The sequence below is a fragment of the Coregonus lavaretus genome (genome assembly GCF_964263955.1).
Source record: "Coregonus lavaretus genome assembly, contig: HAP1_SCAFFOLD_997, whole genome shotgun sequence".
Classification (NCBI taxonomy): Eukaryota; Metazoa; Chordata; class Actinopteri; order Salmoniformes; family Salmonidae; genus Coregonus; species Coregonus lavaretus.
In genome coordinates this window covers 6,468-26,793 of record NW_028161006.1, presented here as the reverse complement: position 1 = coordinate 26,793, position 20,326 = coordinate 6,468, and the positions used below count along the sequence as shown (strand labels likewise).

The window sequence follows — 20,326 nt, the reverse complement described above, 5'->3', positions numbered from 1 at the left end:
CTGGTATTGGTCGGACAGTGCACTGCCTTAGTGGGAAGTACTGGTGGCCCAGGACGTGAGGGTTTATGTTTCCTCCTGCTCGGTGTGCGCCCAGTGTAAGGCGCCTAGACACCTGCCCAGAGGGAAGTTACAACCCCTACCCGTTCCACAATGGCCGTGGTCTCACCTATCGGTGGATTTTGTCATGGACCTTCCCCCCTCCCAGGGGAACACGACGATCTTGGTCGTTGTGGATCGGTTTTCGAAGGCCTGCCGTCTCATTCCTATGCCAGGTCTCCCTACAGCCTTACAAACTGCTGACGCCCTGTTTACACACGTCTTCCGGCACTACGGGGTACCTGAGGATATAGTGTCTGATCGGGGTCCCCAGTTCACCTCTAAAGTCTGGAGGGCGTTTATGGAACGTCTGGGGGTCTCGATTAGCCTTACCTCAGGTTTTCACCCCGAGAGTAATGGGCAGGTGGAGAGAGTGAACCAAGATGTGGGTAGGTTTCTGAGGTCCTATTGCCAGGACCGGCAGGGGGAGTGGTCGGGATATATCCCCTGGGCAGAGATAGCCCAAAACTCACTCCGCCACTCCTCCACTAACCTTACGCCTTTTCAGTGTGTGCTAGGTTATCAGCCGGTCCTGGCACCTTGGCATCAGAGCCAGATCGAAGCCCCTGCGGTGGACTCGTCCACCGCAGGGGCTTCGTTGCAGATGGACATAGCCCGTTGCGCATGTCCATCTGCAACGGGCTATCAGGCGGCAAAAGGCGAGCGCGGATCGCCACCGCAGTGAGGCTCCGGTGTATGCACCGGGAGATCGGGTCTGGCTCTCGACCCGAAACCTGCCCCTTCGCCTGCCCTGCCGGAAGCTGGGTCGGCGGTTTGTGGGGCCATTTAAAGTCCTGAGGAGATTGAACGAGGTATGTTATAGGTTACAACTGCCCATTAATTACCGCATTAACCCTCGTTCCATGTGTCTCTCCTCAGGCCGGTAGTAGCTGGTCCACTCCAGGAGAGTGAGGTACGAGAGGTTCCTCCGCCCCCACTGGACATCGAGGGGGCTCCGGCGTACTCAGTCCATTCCATCTTGGATTCGAGGCGTCGGATGGGGGGCCTGCAGTATCTCGTGGAGTGGGAGGGTTACGGTCCGGAGGAACGGTGCTGGGTCCCTAGGAGGGACGTCCTAGATCCCTCCATGTTGAGGGATTTCCACCGGAGTCATCCGACCCAGCTCCGCGTCCTCCTGGCCGTCCCCGAGGCCGGGGTCAGCGCACGGCTGGAGCCGCGCGTCAAGGGGGGGGTACTGTCACGGATTCAGCCGAGGCTGCTCCTCCTCCTTGCTCGGGCAGGCTTCGGCATTCGTCGTCCCCGGAGTACTAGCTGCTACCGATCCATGTTTCGGTGTTTGCCTTGTTTGGTCTTTATTGTTTACACCTGTTTCCGATTATGTTGCATTGTATTCCCTTTAAATACCCCTGTCTCTCATAGTTTATTGTGTGTGATTGTTTTTCAAGCTGTTGTGTGCTAGTATTGTTTCCTCCCTGTTAGGAGGTATTTTGGTTTTGTACTTTCTATACTGTGTACGGTAAAGTACGTCTGCCAGTAGCTCGGTGTCCTGCGCTTGACTTCGTTACGGCATACACGTCAGCCTGAGACAAATGGCCCCCCTTCTAATACATCTGAAAGGATTTAATTGTCCAACTAGCAGAGGGCAAGGTAGTTATAACCATATTTCAAAAACCTGTCCAATCCTTTCAGACCATTCAGATTTTCACAAAGGGCCTTGGGATAGGAGATAAGGGATATTTTACAATTGGGAAGTAGTGTTTCATAGGCTCAAGATATTATGAAACATTTAGAAATGGACAAGGTACAAGCTGAACAACCTTTGGCGCTATTTGAGGATGTCACGCGTTGTAACTGAGTGGTATATCGTCTCTCCTCAGGTAAGATGTTCAAGTCCGTGGACCTGTCACTGATCGTTGAGTTTATGCTAATGTTCTACAAGGACAAGCCAATTGATTGGCTGCTGGACCACATCATGTGGGTTAAGGTGTGCAACCCGGAGAAGGACGCGGTAAGTTCAACACCCCCCCTCCCCACCATGGTAAACCTAGGCCCAGTTCGAAGTACACCTTTCCTTATATCTTGTGGTAAGCACTATCCTGATACAAGCTGTTCTTCAGACCCAGTCATGTTAGATCAGTGATTACTTCAAGGGAGGGGGAAAATGATGTGTTACAGAGTATCCAAGCAGGTAGTTACATGTAAATACTATGACTTTCCAAAATGGTCTCAGTCTCAGAAAATGGTGCAACTCCCACACACTCATACTCTCTTTCTTTCTCCCTCCTCCTCTTTCCCACCTCTCCCCTGCCTGTCACACACAGAAACACTGCGACAGGCAGAAGGCCAACCTGAGAATTCGCTTCAAGCCCTCTCTCTTCCAGCATGTGGGCACCCACTCTTCCCTGGCCGGAAAGATCCAGAAACTCAAGGTATGGAGGTGTGTGTGTATATACATGGGGCTTACTAGCATCCTCTCACTGTGCATGTGTCATCATATCTACTACAGTCTGTGTATGTTCAAATATTAGTTTTCAAGTCTCTGAGTCCTGCAGTACTGTTATACATATCAAGTCACCATACAGACTCCAGATGGGAGCTGTAAAGACTGTGTTTAATGTCTCTGATTACTGTGTTAAGAGCAATTGATATCAGCCTGAAGACTGCTACTGAAGTCTAACCCAAGGCAGGACAATGTTACAAGTCATCTCTCATTGATTTGTTGTGACATTATCCAGTGTTAGACATATACTATTCTCTTTTATCATGAAATTGCACATTCTCCATGTGGAATTTCATCATTTTGGCCAACAATAAATAATGTAGTTACTCTCAACCCCAAAGCCACTTGGAGGAGAGATGAGAGAGTAAGTCATGTAAATGGAATAAACAGAGGATTTTAAAAAAATATTATTTTACCCCAATTGGTAGTTACAGTCTTGTCCCATCGCTGCAACTCCTGCATGGACTCCGGAGGGGTCAAAGGTCAAGAGCCATGCATCCTCCGAAACACAACCCTGCAAGCCACACTGCTTCTTGACACACTGCTCGCTTAACCCGGAAGCCAGCCGCACCAATGTGTCGGAGGAAACACTGTACAGCTGGCGACCGAAGTCAGCGTGCATGCGCCCGGGCCCGCGACAAGGAGTCATTGGAGCGTGATGGGACAAGGACATCCTGGCTGGCCAAACCCTCCCCTAACCCGGACGACGCTGGGCCAATTGTGCACCGCCTCATGGGTCTCCCGGTCGCGGCCCATGCCTTAGACCACTGCGCCATTCAGGAGGCCCATAAATAGAGGATATAAATGAACATTTAAGTCATGCTTCCAAATCTCAAGTTAGAATTCATCCCTGTCTTTATAACTGCACCCTCAAAGTCAAGATGAGAGCTTAGCGATATCTAGAAACAACTTCATGTCTTTTCCCTAAACCCCCCTCTTTGGGTCTAATTGTTCATTCCAGGACAAGGACTTTGGCAAGCAGACCCTGCACAAGGGCCACGCCAACCCACTGGCGGAGGTGACCACGAGCCTGAAGACGTACCAGCACTTCACTCTGGAGAAGGCCTACCTGGGAGAGGACTTCTTCTGGGCCTTCACCCCAGTGGCTGGGGACTTCATCCGCATCCGTTTCTTCACGCCGGTCCGCATCGAGAGGTGTGTGTGTGTGCTCACATGCTTGGATACACACACTTACATGGACCCACACACACATAAACACACACACATGCATGTGCACACATACATGCGCACGCACACATGCACAAACACACACACGCTGTGCTAGTGGACAAAGACGATCTCCACACAGATCTCCACACATGTCCCAGACTGTCGCTCTCCCTCTCTCTCTCCCCCCCCCCCCCTCTCTCTCTCTCTCTCCCTCTCGCTCCCCCTCTCCCTCCACTAGTCCCATGTGAATAATCTGCATATGCATTACATAAATATACATATTTAACACTAATGTAGATGACATGCATATTCAACAGGCATGGGAGCCCAGTCACAGATCAGATGTGTTCACGTTTTTCCTCCAGGACTTCACATTACTGTCAAGGCAGATGGTCTATCTGCTGCTGGATCCCTACATATAAAGGCTCTGTGGTCACCACTGTCTTCTAATGGTGACGCTGTGGCTCTGTGGTCACCACTGTCTTCTAATGGTGACCCTGTGGCTCTGTGGTCACCACTGTCTTCTAATGGTGACGCTGTGGCTCTGTGGTCACCACTGTCTTCTAATGGTGACGCTGTGGCTCTGTGGTCACCACTGTCTTCTAACGGAGACGCTGTGGCCCTGTGGTCACCACTGTCTTCTAATGGTCAAGCTGTGGCTCTGTGGTCACCAGTGTCGCCTCAGTTGTCCAGGCTGCTGTTAGATACTTGGTGGGACATGCATTTGTACAAAGCAAAATGTAGATGGCGTTTGAACTGGGTGATTGGTTGGCTGGCTGGCTGGCTGGCTGGCTGGCTGACTGATAATGATGATGATGATCAAAGGAGCCTGAGCAATGGAGCAAACGGAGCAGCTGTATCCCCACTTTCAAAATAGGGGTGCAATCGTTTGTTTTTGCTCCCTCAATTTTTTACCAGAAAATGATCATGATCAATTGGGTAATTTATCATTTTCAATGATTAGTAATGTTTTGAGCTAGAATGTATTAAAATAGATATGCCCATTTTATATATAATATAATAATTAACAGATTGCATATCCCCTGTCCCCCGTCGCCTCAAGATGAATGGTTTTGACCACTGGAAGGTTTTGCTTCGCTCCCGCACGGCACTGTTTTGGTTCAGTGCAGTTAGAAAGCACTAGTTGCACCACTGGTGTATAAAATGAAAAGGCACCTGCAAAATTGTTAATCTATTTTGTTGTGCTGTTATTACATTTATATTGTTGTTTCCCATTCGATGGTGTTGGTTCAATGGTGTTGTTCCATGTCATTTGAGCTGCGTGCACCACGAGCAAATTCATTGTATCATTTCACTTTGCCTGTTAGAACCATGATGAGCACGGGCACATCTGATTAGGCTTCTCTGTATCACACTCTGAGTAGCCTTCCATCAGTCTACCAAAGGTTGCACCTTAGCAGAACACTGCATGTCCGGTAGCTCGCGGGCTGTCAATGAGTAGCTCGCTATTTAAAAATAATCAGTAGGCCTAATGATTCAATCTGTGAAATAACCCCCCCCATTCTGCATTTTGTCATATTTATTTTCCCAACATCAATCGGTTAAATCACATAGTTAAAATGTTTTCATTCAGTTACAAAACTAACAGTCCTAGGTGAGACACATATGCAAGTGCACCGTGGACGCTTTGCAGTTACAATGTAGCCAAGCTGTGTCTTTATGTGTCTGTGCCAAATGAAAAAGTACAGGATAATTTGTATTTCGATAAAACAAACAGCTCTGCTTGGCTTGGTAAGTAATATCGACCAAATAAGCCATTTCTAGTCTTTGCATCAAATATGTATGCTGCTGAGACAAGTTAATTTTAAACATTTTCATGGCGCCAAAAAAAAGTGGGCACCCATGATGATGATGATGATAGTGGTGGATCAATTTGTGTTGAATATCAAATTGACATCTCCCCATTTGTTATCCTCTCTCTCTCTCTCTATCTTTCAAGGTATTTCTTCCGTAGCGGGAACATTGAGCACCCAGGGGACAAGCTGTTCAACACCACTGTGGAGGTGCTGCCTTTTGACGTGAGTCTCACCGCTATTCACCCGATTCAGTCCCAGAACATTATTACCATTACATAAGCTTTACCATATATTATCTTGTAATACGAGGCTCACCACTATAAGCCTGATTCATCCTGTCACAGGATTGCCAGTAGCACTTTACATTACATAGACCTTTACTATAGTAATACCACTGGAAATATATATAATTACAGTGATTTATACAACGGGTGGGTCTAACCCTGAATGCTGATTGGTTAAAAGTGCATTCCAGATGGTGTCTATTCCAGTTTCCACCCTTAAAATGCCTATTTACTCTGTTCCATCTGACTACGCAATCCACTGTCTCATCAGCCCAGCCAGGCAATTTATAAACGTGATCTCCACTATAAAAAGCATCTAGACATTATCTCACATTTCTTTTAGACTAACATTTAGTTTTCAACAGCAGATATTTGTATAAACCTTGCTGTCTGTCTCTCTGACATTTGCAACATTGTTTCAATATTCAAATATTATCTCCAGCTGTCCCATAGTAATGAACGTATCGGGAGTCGGAACGAGACAGACAGGCAGGCAGCTTTTCTCAGCATTTCTAAATCATGAATCAGCTGGCATCATTTAATGGATGAGTGAGGGAAAAAAGTATTTGATCCCCTGCTGATTTTGTACGTTTGCCCACTGTCAAATAAATTATCAGTCTATAATTTGAATGGTAGGTTTATTTGAACAGTGAGAGACAGAATAACAACCAAAAAATCCAGAAAAACGCATGTCAAAAATGTTATAAATTGATTTGCATTTTAATGAGGGAAATAAGTATTTGACCCCTCTGCAAAACATGACTTAGTACTTGGTGGCAAAACCCTTGTTGGCAATCACAGAGGTCAGACGTTTCTTGTAGTTGGCCACCAGGTTTGCACACATCTCAAGAGGGATTTTGTCCCACTCCTCTTTGCAGATCTTCTCCAAATCATTAAGGTTTCGAGGCTGACGTTTGGCAACTCAAACCTTCAGCTCCCTCCACAGATTTTCTATGGGATTAAGGTCTGGAGACTGGCTAGGCCACTCCAGGACCTTAATGTGCTTCTTCTTGAGCCACTCCTTTGTTGCCTTGGCCATGTGTTTTGGGTCATTGTCATGCTGGAATACCCATCCACGACCCATTTTCAATGCCCTGGCTGAGGGAAAGAGGTTCTCACCCAAGATTTGACGGTACATGGCCCCGTCCATCGTCCCTTTGATGCGGTGAAGTTGTCCTGTCCCCTTAGCAGAAAAACACCCCCAAAGCATAATGTTTCCACCTCCATGTTTGACGGTGGGGATGGTGTTCTTGGGGTCATAGGCAGCATTCCTCCTCCTCCAAACACGGCGAGTTGAATTGATGCCAAAGAGCTCCATTTTGGTCTCATCTGACCACAACACTTTCACCCAGTTCTCCTCTGAATCATTCAGATGTTCATTGGCAAACTTCAGACAGCCCTGTATATGTGCTTTCTTGAGCAGGGGGACCTTGCGGGCGCTGCAGGATTTCAGTCCTTCACGGCGTAGTGTGTTACCAATTGTTTTCTTGGTGACTATGGTCCCAGCTGCCTTGAGATCATTGACAAGATCCTCCCGTGTAGTTCTGGGCTGATTCCTCACCGTTCTCATGATCATTGCAACTCCACGAGGTGAGATCTTGCATGGAGCCCCAGGCCGAGGGAGATTGACAGTTACAGTGAGGGAAAAAAGTATTTGATCCCCTGCTGATTTTGTACGTTTGCCCACAGACAAAGAAATGATCAGTCTATAATTTTAATGGTAGGTTTATTTGAACAGTGAGAGACAGAATAACAACAAAAAAATCCAGAAAAACGCATGTCAAAAATGTTATACATTTATTTGCATTTTAATGAGGGAAATAAGTATTTGACCCCCTCTAAATCAGAAAGATTTCTGGCTCCCAGGTGTCTTTTATGCAGGTCATGAGCTGAGATTAGGAGCACACTCTTAAAGGGAGTGCTCCTAATCTCAGCTTGTTACCTGTATAAAAGACACCTGTCCACAGAAGCAATCAATCAATCAGATTCCAAACTCTCCACCATGTCCAAGACCAAAGAGCTCTCCAAGGATGTCAGGGACAAGATTGTAGACCTAAACAAGGCTGGAATGGGCTACAAGACCATCGCCAAGCAGCTTGGTGAGAAGGTGACAAAAGTTGGTGCGATTATTTGCAAATGGAAGAAACACAAAAGGACTGTCAATCTCCCTCGGCCTGGGGCTCCATGCAAGATCTCACCTCGTGGAGTTGCAATGATCATGAGAATGGTGAGGAATCAGCCCAGAACTACACGGGAGGATCTTGTCAATGAGCTCAAGGCAGCTGGGACCATAGTCACCAAGAAAACAATTGGTAACACACTACGCCGTGAAGGACTGAAATGCTGCAGCGCCCGCAAGGTCCCCCTGCTCAAGAAAGCACATATACAGGCCCGTCTGAAGTTTGCCAATGAATATCTGAATGATTCAGAGGAGAACTGGGTGAAAGTGTTGTGATCAGATGAGACCAAAATCGAGCTCTTTGGCATCAACTCAACTCGCCGTGTTTGGAGGAGGAGGAATGCTGCCTATGACCCCAAGAACACCATCCCCACCGTCAAACATCGAGGTGGAAACATTATGCTTTGGGGATGTTTTTCTGCTAAGGGGACAGGACAACTTCACCGCATCAAAGGGACGATGGACGGCGCCATGTACCGTCAAATCTTGGGTGAGAACCTCCTTCCCTCAGCCAGGGCATTGAAAATGGGTCGTGGATGGATATTCCAGCATGACAATGACCCAAAACACACGGCCAAGGCAACAAAGGAGTGGTTCAAGAAGAAGCACATTAAGGTCCTGGAGTGGCCTAGCCAGTCTCCAGACCTTAATCCCATAGAAAATCTGTGGAGGGAGCTGAAGGTTCGTGTTGCCAAACGTCAGCCTCGAAACCTGAATGACTTGGAGAAGATCTGCAAAGAGGAGTGGGACAAAATCCCTCCTGAGATGTGTGCAAACCTGGTGGCCAACTACAAGAAACGTCTGACCTCTGTGATTGCCAACAAGGGTTTTGCCACCAAGTACTAAGTCATGTTTTGCAGTGGGACGAAATACTTATTTCCCTCATTAAAATGCAAATCAATTTATAACATTTTTGACATGCGTTTTTCTGGATTTTTTTGGTTGTTATTCTGTCTCTCACTGTTCAAATAAACCTACCATTCAAATTATAGACTGACCATTTCTTTGTCAGTGGGCAAACTTACAAAATCAGCAGGGGATCAAATACTTTTTTCCCTCACTGTATACAAAGACATTTTAATCAACAAAAGGTCAAACGAAACGAAGTGCAGCTAGTTTGCAGTCTTTCCAGCTTCAGTTTGAAGTGATTGTGTTAGCTGTGTTGTTGGCTAGCTCCTCTGAACAACAGTGTCCTGACGAGAGAGCACATTTTCTATGCCAGGCGACATCGCGCCTCATTAGCTCATTGTTATGGATCTATCCAAATAAATGTCACTAGAAAACAGCTTAAACAAATGCAAATGCAGCTGTTATTATTCTGGCTGCACTGTGTGACATGACTGTAAGTTAGCCGTAGTTGACTAGCTAGCAAGCAAGGGATAAGAACGTTGCCAGCCAGTATGGCAATGGAACATTTAGAACGAACGACTGGGTTGCGTCCATAGATACAGAACAAAAATACTGGGTTGCGTCTCTGGCAACTGAACCAATAGAACGAATGACCAGCCGGCTTGGGTAGCAACCCTAGATTTGTGTCGGGACTATATCTTGCAGAAGGATGAAATAGTATGAATAAATTAATCAAAATAACGTTTTTAATGAAAATATGTCAACCATTATTTTAATATGTTGGTAACCCGTTGTATAAAAGTGATAATGCCCTCGAAGCTGGTGTTTGGAGGATATATTGGCACGGTTTGCTGGCCCTCGACTTCGTCCCGGGCCTAACAACACCGTGCCAATATATCCTCCAAACACCAGCTTCGAGGGCATTATCACTTAATTATACCATGGCATTGTTTAATACTCCTTTCTGATTGGCTTGAAGGGCACTCTAGAGCGTGCATTATTTCCCTAAAACACACAGTATATTTGCACGGTAGAATTCAATGGCTATAGTTAATTTTTACATGTTTTGTTTGAGCTGCTTTTGAAAGCAAAAGTCTAATTGAAAACAGTATTGGTATTTGTTGAATTCAAATTTCATAATAGCAAGCTAGGACTGATGGTTTGGTAAGTCTGTTTGTTTGGTTACCAAGGCAACTACTGTAGCTATCTAGTAAACTTGCTAGCTACTTCAGTGGATGTTGAACACATTTCTACCTGCAAATGAACAAAGCTCTAGTGGCAAATGTGTTAAATTATAGACAAAAAGGGATAGTCAACTCGGGGCTCTATGCGTTCTCTGGAAAATAATGCAACTCCGTGGAAGGTCCGCTAGCGCGTCGTGGAACACACCTTCCATATTGTTCATTATTTTCCATAGAAAGCATAGCCCCTCATTATCCCTTACATACACTGAGCATACCAAACATTAGGAACACCTTCCTAATATTGAGTTGCCCTCAGAACAGCCTCAATTCAACTCTACAAGGTGTCGAAAGCGTTCTACAGGGATGCTGGCCCATGTTGAATCCAATGCTTCCCACAGTTGTGTCACGTTGGCTGGATGTCCTTTGGGTGGTGAACCATTCTTGATACACACAGGAAACTGTTGAGCGTGAAAAACCCAGCAGCGTTGCAGTTCTTGACACAAACCGGTGTGCCTGGCACCTACTACCATACCCTGTTTGAAGCATTACATATTTTGTGTCAAGAACTGTGTCAGTTGTCCATGTGTCAGTTGTCTCAAGGCTTAAAAATCATTCTTTAACCTGTTTCCTACCCTTCATCTACACTGATTGAAGTGGATTTAACAAGTGACATCAATATCATAGCTTTTACCTGGATTCACCTGGTCAGTCTATGTCATGTTTTCTACACTCAGTGTATATTACTATGAGGTATGTTTTGTTATCATTACATACAGTGGGGAAAAAAAGTATTTAGTCAGCCACCAATTGTGCAAGTTCTCCCACTTAAAAAGATGAGAGAGGCCTGTAATTTTCATCATAGATACACGTCAACTATGACAGACAAATTGAGAAAAAGAAATCCAGAAAATCACATTGTAGGATTTTTAATGAATTTATTTGCAAATTATGGTGGAAAATAAGTATTTGGTCACCTACAAACAAGCAAGATTTCTGGCTCTCACAGACATGTAACTTCTTCTTTAAGAGGCTCCTCTGTCCTCCACTCGTTACCTGTATTAATGGCACCTGTTTGAACTTGTTATCAGTATAAAAGACACCTGTCCACAACCTCAAACAGTCACACTCCAAACTCCACTATGGCCAAGACCAAAGAGCTGTCAAAGGACACCAGAAACAAAATTGTAGACCTGCACCAGGCTGGGAAGACTGAATCTGCAATAGGTAAGCAGCTTGGTTTGAAGAAATCAACTGTGGGAGCAATTATTAGGAAATGGAAGACATACAAGACCACTGATAATCTCCCTCGATCTGGGGCTCCACGCAAGATCTCACCCCGTGGGGTCAAAATGATCACAAGAACGGTGAGCAAAATCTCAGAACCACACGGGGGGACCTAGTGAATGACCTGCAGAGAGCTGGGACCAAAGTAACAAAGCCTACCATCAGTAACACACTACGCCGCCAGGGACTCAAATCCTGCAGTGCCAGACGTGTCCCCCTGCTTAAGCCAGTACATGTCCAGGCCCGTCTGAAGTTTGCTAGAGTGAATTTGGATGATCCAGAAGAGGATTGGGAGAATGTCATTTGGTCAGATGAAACCAAAATAGAACTTTTTGGTAAAAACTCAACTCGTCGTGTTTGGAGGACAAAGAATGCTGAGTTGCATCCAAAGAACACCATACCTACTGTGAAGCATGGGGGTGGAAACATCATGCTTTGGGGCTGTTTTTCTGCAAAGGGACCAGGACGACTGATCCGTGTAAAGGAAAGAATGAATGGGGCCATGTATCGTGAGATTTTGAGTGAAAACCTCCTTCCATCAGTAAGGGCATTGAAGATGAAACCTGGCTGGGTCTTTCAGCATGACAATGATCCCAAACACACCGCCCGGGCAACGAAGGAGTGACTTCGTAAGAAGCATTTCAAGGTCCTGGAGTGGCCTAGCCAGTCTCCAGATCTCAACCCCATAGAAAATCTTTGGAGGGAGTTGAAAGTCCGTGTTGCCCAGCGACAGCCCCAAAACATCACTGATCTAGAGGAGATCTGCATGGAGGAATGGGCCAAAATACCAGCAACAGTGTGTGAAAACCTTGTGAAGACTTACAGAAAACGTTTGACCTGTGTCATTGCCAACAAAGGGTGTATAACAAAGTATTGAGAAACTTTTGTTATTGACCAAATACTTATTTTCCACCATAATTTGCAAATAAATTCATTAAAAATCCTACAATGTGATTTTCTGGATTTTTTTTTTTCAATTTGTCTGTCATAGTTGACGTGTACCTATGATGAAAATGACAGGCCTCTCTCATCTTTTTAAGTGGGAGAACTTGCACAATTGGTGGCTGACTAAATACTTTTTTTCCCCACTGTATATTCAGCCATATATTGTTACATACAGGGACTCAAGATCATATACTTTCAGAAGATCTCTATTATTTTGTGTTATTTCTATTGAGATACAGCCCATTTCTTGTAAGGCCACACTGGGTACATTACTCTTCTTCAAGTGGAAAGACATATAATTCTCTCAATTGGAAAGACATATGAAGTCAGCTTCCATCAGGTTGACATAGGAGGACGTAAGCCATGTTTAATGCGAGCACCCACAGTGTTAAGCCCCAGAGGACACAGAGAAAGGACAGAAGAAATAGAGGGAGAGAGAGGCAAAGAGGTGAGAAATTACTCAAGACAGAGTGAGGTTCTCTCTCAAAACAAAAGGGAGAGTACGAGAGAGATATTGAGGAGAAAGAAAGAGAGAAGAAGAGGACTCCTGGGCGGTGGTAATCAGATCCGTCTCCCGCCGGCCACGGTTTGAGAGCTTTCGCCTTAAAAAATATTTCATCCGGCAGGGTGGCTAGGCGAGGCGGGGATTTCAGATTAGGTTCTGCAAACTGCCGCTCGCCGCGACAGATGAATAGCTGGATCTTTTACCCCTGTCTCTCCTCCCTCTCAGTCTATCTCTCTTTTATTATTTATTCTCCCTCCTGCACTCATTCAATCTCTCCCTACACCTGACTGTCATTGAAACCCTGTAATGCTGCAAGAGGGTGGAGGTGTTGCTGTTTTTTTTTTGTTGTTGTTGTTCCTCCTATGGGAAGAATATCCGCTAATGATGGGTAGAAGTGTTGCTTGTCTTTAGACTTACAACAAGTTATGCCTGTCATAGAATGGAGAAGAGAGGATTGAGGAAAGAAAGGTAAGGAAAGATAGAGAGAGAAGACAGATGAGGAAAGATAAGAAGAAGACAAGAAGATGATTAACCAGGAGGAAGAAATCAGAGAGAGAGAGAGAGAGAGAGAGAGAGAGAGAGAGAGAGAGAGAGAGAGAGAGAGAGAGAGAGAGAGAGAGAGAGAGAGAGAGAGAGAGAGAGAGAGAGAGAGAGAGAGAGAGAGAGAGAGAGAGAGAGAGAGAGAGAGAGAGAGAGAGAGAGAGAGAGAGAGAGAGAGAGAGAGAGAGAGAGAGAGAGAGAGAGAGAGAGAGAGAGAGAACCTCGCTGTCAGGTGCAGTTAAACGGTGGGAGGAGGGATATGTCATATCTGTACAGTGTAGCGTACAGATGTAGGATCTTAATTTGATCGTTGTTTTGTTACTGAGGAAATACAGATGAGCTTTGTGATTTACATAAATTCACAGAAAACCCACACTAACATACAGTTATATTAACAGTATTGCACTTTTTATGTAGCCTACTTTTGGCCAGCTAATAGCCTAACCACCGATCAAGCAACATTATGGACTAAACGTTCAAATCCTCTTGCTGCGTTCAAATTATTTTGCTGTGACAATATAGGTCAAATTAAGATGCTACATCTGTAATCACTTGTGTGATCTGACCCGCATTGATTTCTGTTTAGAGGACCAACAGAAAGGGAAAATTCTGCCACAGAAGGTCAGCTTGTTTTCCCTCACTCCGTCCTCCCGTACTTTCTCCTTCATTGCTTTAGATAAGCGAGTCAAACAGATATTTCTCCAACAGTATGATTGGCTGTGACACAGCAGCAACACTAAAGAGTCCCGCTCTATTAACTATGATGACTCATTTATATTTTTCTCACTTTTATGTTGTAAGACAAGAGGTCAAAGTTAGGTGGATCTGAGTTCACGACTAGTGCCGTGAGGTGAATGTACTGTGTGTGTGTGTGTGTGTGTGTGTGTGTGATCTACTAACTTAATCTGGAGATGAAAGGAGGACAGTACCAAGAAGTTTGCTGTTGTGAATACATTGGTTGAAGATGTATACAGTAGATTGAAGCTGTGATCTGAGTGCAGATCAAACAGGGTTTCTGCCTGCATTGATCTTGGTGTGCATGTGTTCCTGTGTTGTGTTCCTCACACACCTCTCTCTCCTTCTCCTACAGAATATCCAGTCAGAAAAAGAGGCCTTGAAAGAGAGGAGAGAGAAAACACCAAAATACCACAGAACAGAGGACGGCTTTATCAGAATAGGTGAGTATATCGCTTTCCGTTGCAAAACAGTTCCCCTCTAATGAAAATGACCCAGAAGTCAATTAGCGCCATGCTACCAAAGACATGTTTCAATAGGTGGTTATTAGTACTGGGGATGTATTTACCAGAAGTGTTAAGAACTAGTACTGCAGACAGAATCACCCAAAGCCAAACAAAAGACTCCACTATCATAACAATGATGTCATCTTTTTAGAGAATCCAACACTGTACTCCCTGCCAAAATATCCCTCCAAAATTCTTTCCCTTTTGTTTTCACCCATCCATTCATCAGTCCCCTTCATCTAACAAAAACCTTGTGCCAGATTCTAACCGGTACTGGCAAACAGGAACAGTTCACATGGACTAAGACAGGCCCTGACAAATTACACACACACAAACACACACACACACAAACACACACACACACACACACACACACAGGCCCCTGACAAATCCATCTCACTCAATTACTGAGGGCTCCAACACATGATTAGCTGCTGCACCGTCTAGGACTTTCACAGGACGACGGGAGGAGTGGATAAGGCTTACCTTCATAGTTTTTAGCGGACCTTAGGTGCTCTTTCTGAAATTGCGTGAAGTGCAAGACAAGTGTTGCACCGGTGCGCTTTAAAATGATAGCATGGTACTCATTGAAAATAATTGGATTAAATGACCTTACAGTGTTTTATATCATGTTGAAATAGGAAGATGGGTAAAATGTAGTTAACATAAGGTAGAAAGAAGGGTTTGAGCTCAATTCCATTACAACTGAGTCAGTGGCAAAGTGTTAGATACACCATCGTTCCTTCCTTAATTACAGATCTGAGGGGTGGATTTGTTAATGCAATAGGGCAGAAACCTTTCTTTCATGTACACTATTATATATCCATTGACATACAGATTATTGATGTATTCAATGAAGGAAGGAAGGAAGGAAGGAAGGAAGGAAGAAAGGAAGGAAGGGAGTAGACAACGAGTGAGGGTGCATGTTCTGAGTATTCAAACACATCCCCAGGCCAGTGATTGCTGTCTCCGTAACACAGAGACAGGCTTTCATCCCCTTGAAAGAGGTACTCCTTCTGACAGCATATAAATTACTACAAGCACTCCCGCTCATTCATAAATATTTCAAGGGGGAATCAATATCAATCTGGCACAGTAGTTCACGTTTGGACCAAATCAATTAATTGTGCGATATTGCTATCAAATGTTCACCAGGTTCTTCTCCCTCCAGCTCTACTTTCAGGTGTAGTGTAACCTAAACCATATAACTCACTCTATCACTGTGGAACAAGATTGATAAGAGAGATAATTCATTTTGTATAGGTAACATTTCTGTAGTAGAGCAACAAAGAAAGCATAGCAAGCTGAACACATTTTATGTTTGTATTTGATACCACCTCCTTGGCTTGAACCAATTGAAACGTCAACACAACATATCTTGACTAATGTGAACTCTGTTAGAATTTAGGAGCCCATGCAGTATTTATTGAGGTACAAATGCAATACAATGCTGCATCATGACTACAGTGTTTATTGACAAAGTCAATAGACCCTTTTTCAGTACACGACACACTGACGTCACGCACAGATGCGCGCGACTCTTGGCTGCAGTAAGCAAGCCATCGCCATCTGCGTCCATTCAACATAGCCTAGATTTACGTTTTTATTACTTCTAAACAAAATAACTTTTTGGGGTTCTCATACGCTTACAATTATGTTTTGATTCTTGCTTGAACAGTCGTTAAGATTGTTTGTTTGTGATCTTTGCAAAATAACTATTTTGGATGCAGCAGTTGTTAGCTAGAATGCTAACACTCATTGATATACTGTAAGCTGTAGCAAAAGCTAGCCAAAGAGCCATTTTACTGGTTGAAGTTGAAGTGTTTTTTAAATATAATGCAGTTGATTTGCGACGATGACACAAACATTATATTAAGCAGGACATTCATACGAGCCTTAAAATCCAATTATAATCAAATTACAATCCATAAGCAACATGTAAATAGAGGCTTTTTGGGCCAGTTGCTGGCATTCTATAAGAAATCCCCCTTGTTCTGCCACCAGTTTGTGCGCATCGCCTTTGTGCGGCAATGTTTGTAAACACAGAAAGGGGTCTATAGATGTCCAGCCACAGTCCATTGGTTATATTAGTCTGATATATCGATCCTCTCTCTCGCTGACCTCTAGGAGTGTTCCATAATGGGATCGCCGAGGGGGAGGTGGATCCCACATTCGGGCCCCTGGAGGCCCTTCGTCTCTCTGTGATCACAGACTGCCCCGTCTGGGTCATCTTGAGCGAGGTAAGCCGGCCCAGCCATCACCCGTTCACCACAGAACCTTGGGAGCCTTGTCTTATAAAGAATCCCTTGTATTTTAGGCAACTTAAAGTGATAGTTCACTGAAAAATCTAAGTTGGTCCGATGTTTTCAGGCCTCAAAAGTGGTCTAATGTCAAGTTGAATATATACCTCAAACAGATGTCTATGATTTTGCCTCAAATGCTATTTCTCTTGCACTTCAGATATTCATCAAGAAAGCAGAGTGAACGTCAACACCCCGCAGCAATACCTCAGTCATCCGTTCGACCGTTCGACAGAGGAACGGAGCCTTTGAAAGCTAAAGCTATACTCATTCCCTGGCTTTTGGCAATTAGTTTCTCGAGGGTAGTCGGAGTGCGCCATCTGCTGGCGAGATCTTGCCATCGCAGGGTCCTTCTGAGACTGTCAGCCCAGTCCACCGTTGACAGACCGCGTGGGAAGATTTTCCCAGACGCGTAATCGGAAAACGCGCCCTGCGTGGACTACACACAGACGACGCTGTATTTAGGAAACTGTATTTATGTGTACATAAAGGTTTATGTTTTAAATAACTGTAATTACACTGGTAATTGTAAAATAGCTCGCAAGATTGTTTAGCTCCTTTTGATGACATTATGACAATGAAATGTTGCTGCTTCGGAATCAAAGACTAAATTGCCCAACTTCAATAACTGATAATCATGTTTGACAAATGTTACTGGTTTTACCCAAATATATTCATAATAGGCAGAATCTACCGCACACCCAGAGCTGAATTGTGAAGGTGCTGGAGGCAAAAGGCAAAACTGGAGAAACAGGAAATAGTCTCTGCACACACATTTATTTAATTGTGGCTGAGCTTTCGGACAGTCGACCAAATGTATTCATAAAATACGGATGTAGGTGGATATAGGCCTAATATGCATATGTATGTAACACAATCATATGAATGATCTCTATTATGTGTGTTGATATGTATTTACAGTGAGTGAGTGTCCACAAAAGTCAGTCAGAAACGTAGCCTTGGCCTATACAGTGTAGAAGGAAATAGAACATTAGCCAGAAAGTACACACATGTCTAATGTTTGAATAAAATATCTTGATATGGTCAATTCTAAAGCCAGAAAGTCAATGTAGGCACATTATGATTATGGTTAGAACATCTGTTTGAGACTTATTTCATGAACCATCTTTCCTAACATTGTTTTTTCCCCTCTCCGCCTATCAATTTGCCTTAATGTGACATGAAGTTAACCAGGTTGTGGGGATAAATCAATGTATGGCAAGGCCAGTCACAAGCTCCTCAATTGCATTAGCTAGGAAAATGGAAAAGACAGCGGCCTCAATAATACAGGAAACATTTCTGATTTAGCTGTTGGATTTTCTCTGTCTACCACATATCAGATACACATGGTTAGTTGTATCCAAGGAGCCACATATCAGAAACACACATGTGGTAATTGTCTGGACTAGTCTGATGTTAGAGAAATATGTAGCTCTAACCAATGCATGAAGAATCATCTTTACTGTCAATAGAATCTATGTGTCTCATAATGACCATGAAGAAATCAAGGAAGGACCCCTCTCTTCTCTTCAAGTGAGGTCTCATGCGAGAGTGAAACTGTCCAATATGACAACCCCTCTCATTCCACATATTCTGCACTACTACTATATTGAATTGAAGGTGGAATTTATTAAAGTATTGTAATTATCCCGACACCAGACTTATACATCTTCCAAATAGGCTCTGTGAAGGCAAGGGCCCAACTCAACTTCTATGCATTGCTTAGATGCAAAGTATTTTGCAGTTAAAGGGACATATTCATTTTATTTTGCACACTTGGATCCAAAAACCATTCCTTTATCAGAGCCCAACCACAAAACCATTGAAAGCCCTTGATCGAAATCTGTTGGCACAGAACAAGAGTATGGGATTTCAGCCAATACAAGTGTACTGAAAGAGAAATTAAACTTGGGGACCTAAAGCAGAAGCGAGGCCGCTTTTCTATCGAATACAGAAGGCCTAGATTCTGATTCTGCTCAATGTTAACACAGTTTCTCAGCAACAACAGACCTAAACTGGTTTTCTGTTCATTGGGGTGTGCACTCCAGTAAACAATCTGTTTTAGGAGCCCCTTTGATGCTAGCGGTATGGCTGCTATACAGTAGCAGGTGCGTGGGGGCATTAAGTCAACACAGGGCAATGGCCAGAAAAATCTGAACTGTACCTAATGACTCTGACCTGCCCTCTGCTAAGGAGGAGAAAGAGTTTTCTTTTCTTGTAAGGTGCACTGGAATGCATTGCTATTATATGTTGTATTTTGTATCATTTAGATAAACTATATTTAATGATGTTATCTTCTATCCAATCTGTGAATTGTAATAAAGACCGAATTTCAGTTGACATGGGTTTGTTTTTGTTTTTGTTTCAAGTTATTTTCTCTGGTCAATTCAATGCAAATCGGAGTAATCTCGCCGAGGGCTATATGTGGATTATTCTGCTCTTGTGGATGGTGGGCTACGCTACTTGTCTGCTACCAAATCACATGTACAAGGGTCACATTCCTTACATACTTCATCAATGGACCATTTGACTGCAAAATTCCATAGATTTTTTGACACCATAGGCTTTGGTGCTCCGTAGGATGCAAGAGAGTAGGCCTATGTGTAGTTATGACATTGGCCTAGATTCAATTCGAGTGCCCCTTTTCTGCTATGTAACTTTGAAAGGCAATGTCCGCATTCACGCTAAACGCTGCATAAACTATGTCGGCTAAATCGGAAAATTACCTTTAAATGTCCATTGCGCTATATCCGGTCTTTTCGTGGGTCGGATTGAATGAATCTAGGCCATAATCTTTTGTGATAATATTGTAGGGTAGGCTATTTGATATTTTCATTTAGCAGCATACAGTCAGGGCACTTCAGAAAAACAGGATGTATAGAATACAGCATTAATTTTCAAACGTGATCATCCATACAATATAAAGCGCTTTGAGCACATGTAAAAGCACTACATAAATCCAGTCCATTATTATGGAGTTCAAACACCCCCAAATTTGGATGGGGACATGCAATATTCATTTGTTGTTGTTTATGATCAGAAAAAAAATACTGCATCCAAATGAATGCATCCATCAACAGGGATTTAATTTATATTGTACATTATTGGATCAGCCTACACCATATTCAATAAACCTCACATTCAGAATGATCAAATCGGTGCTTTAGTTGATCAATTAATTTGCAAAGTGTTTTACTATTTTACTCGAACCTCTCCTTTTACTTTGCTCCAGCTGTAGCTAACTTCACAAAGTACATAAATCATTAATTGATGATAAACTTCAAAAATCATCAATCATTGTCACTGCTACAAATTTATATTTGAGCCTTGTCTTACTATAACCAATCAGCATGCATTTCCTCTTACAGCTGGACAAATCATCGCCGTCCACGAGGTTGAGTTTGGGGGCGGAGACCATTCATTGTGATGGACGTGTTGCACAAGCAATCAAATAACTATAATTGCCGGAAA

General features: G+C 43.8%; 1 protein-coding gene across 1 annotated transcript in view; it reads left to right on the top strand.

The window, feature by feature from the left end:
* The window catches only part of LOC311121214 (alpha-1,3-mannosyl-glycoprotein 4-beta-N-acetylglucosaminyltransferase B-like), a gene marked incomplete at its 5' end in the record, with an annotated part of 89,870 nt that extends 70,675 nt beyond the window's left edge, over positions 1-19,195 (top strand). The window contains 7 exons of the mRNA XM_084195729.1: positions 1,935-2,065; positions 2,379-2,486; positions 3,519-3,712; positions 5,688-5,766; positions 14,405-14,492; positions 16,683-16,795; positions 17,016-19,195. Coding sequence (XP_084051855.1) covers positions 1,935-2,065; positions 2,379-2,486; positions 3,519-3,712; positions 5,688-5,766; positions 14,405-14,492; positions 16,683-16,795; positions 17,016-17,039 — 737 coding nt within the window. The 3' untranslated portion in view covers positions 17,040-19,195. The remainder of the gene's footprint in view (positions 1-1,934; positions 2,066-2,378; positions 2,487-3,518; positions 3,713-5,687; positions 5,767-14,404; positions 14,493-16,682; positions 16,796-17,015) is intronic.
* Positions 19,196-20,326: the final 1,131 nt, after the last annotated feature.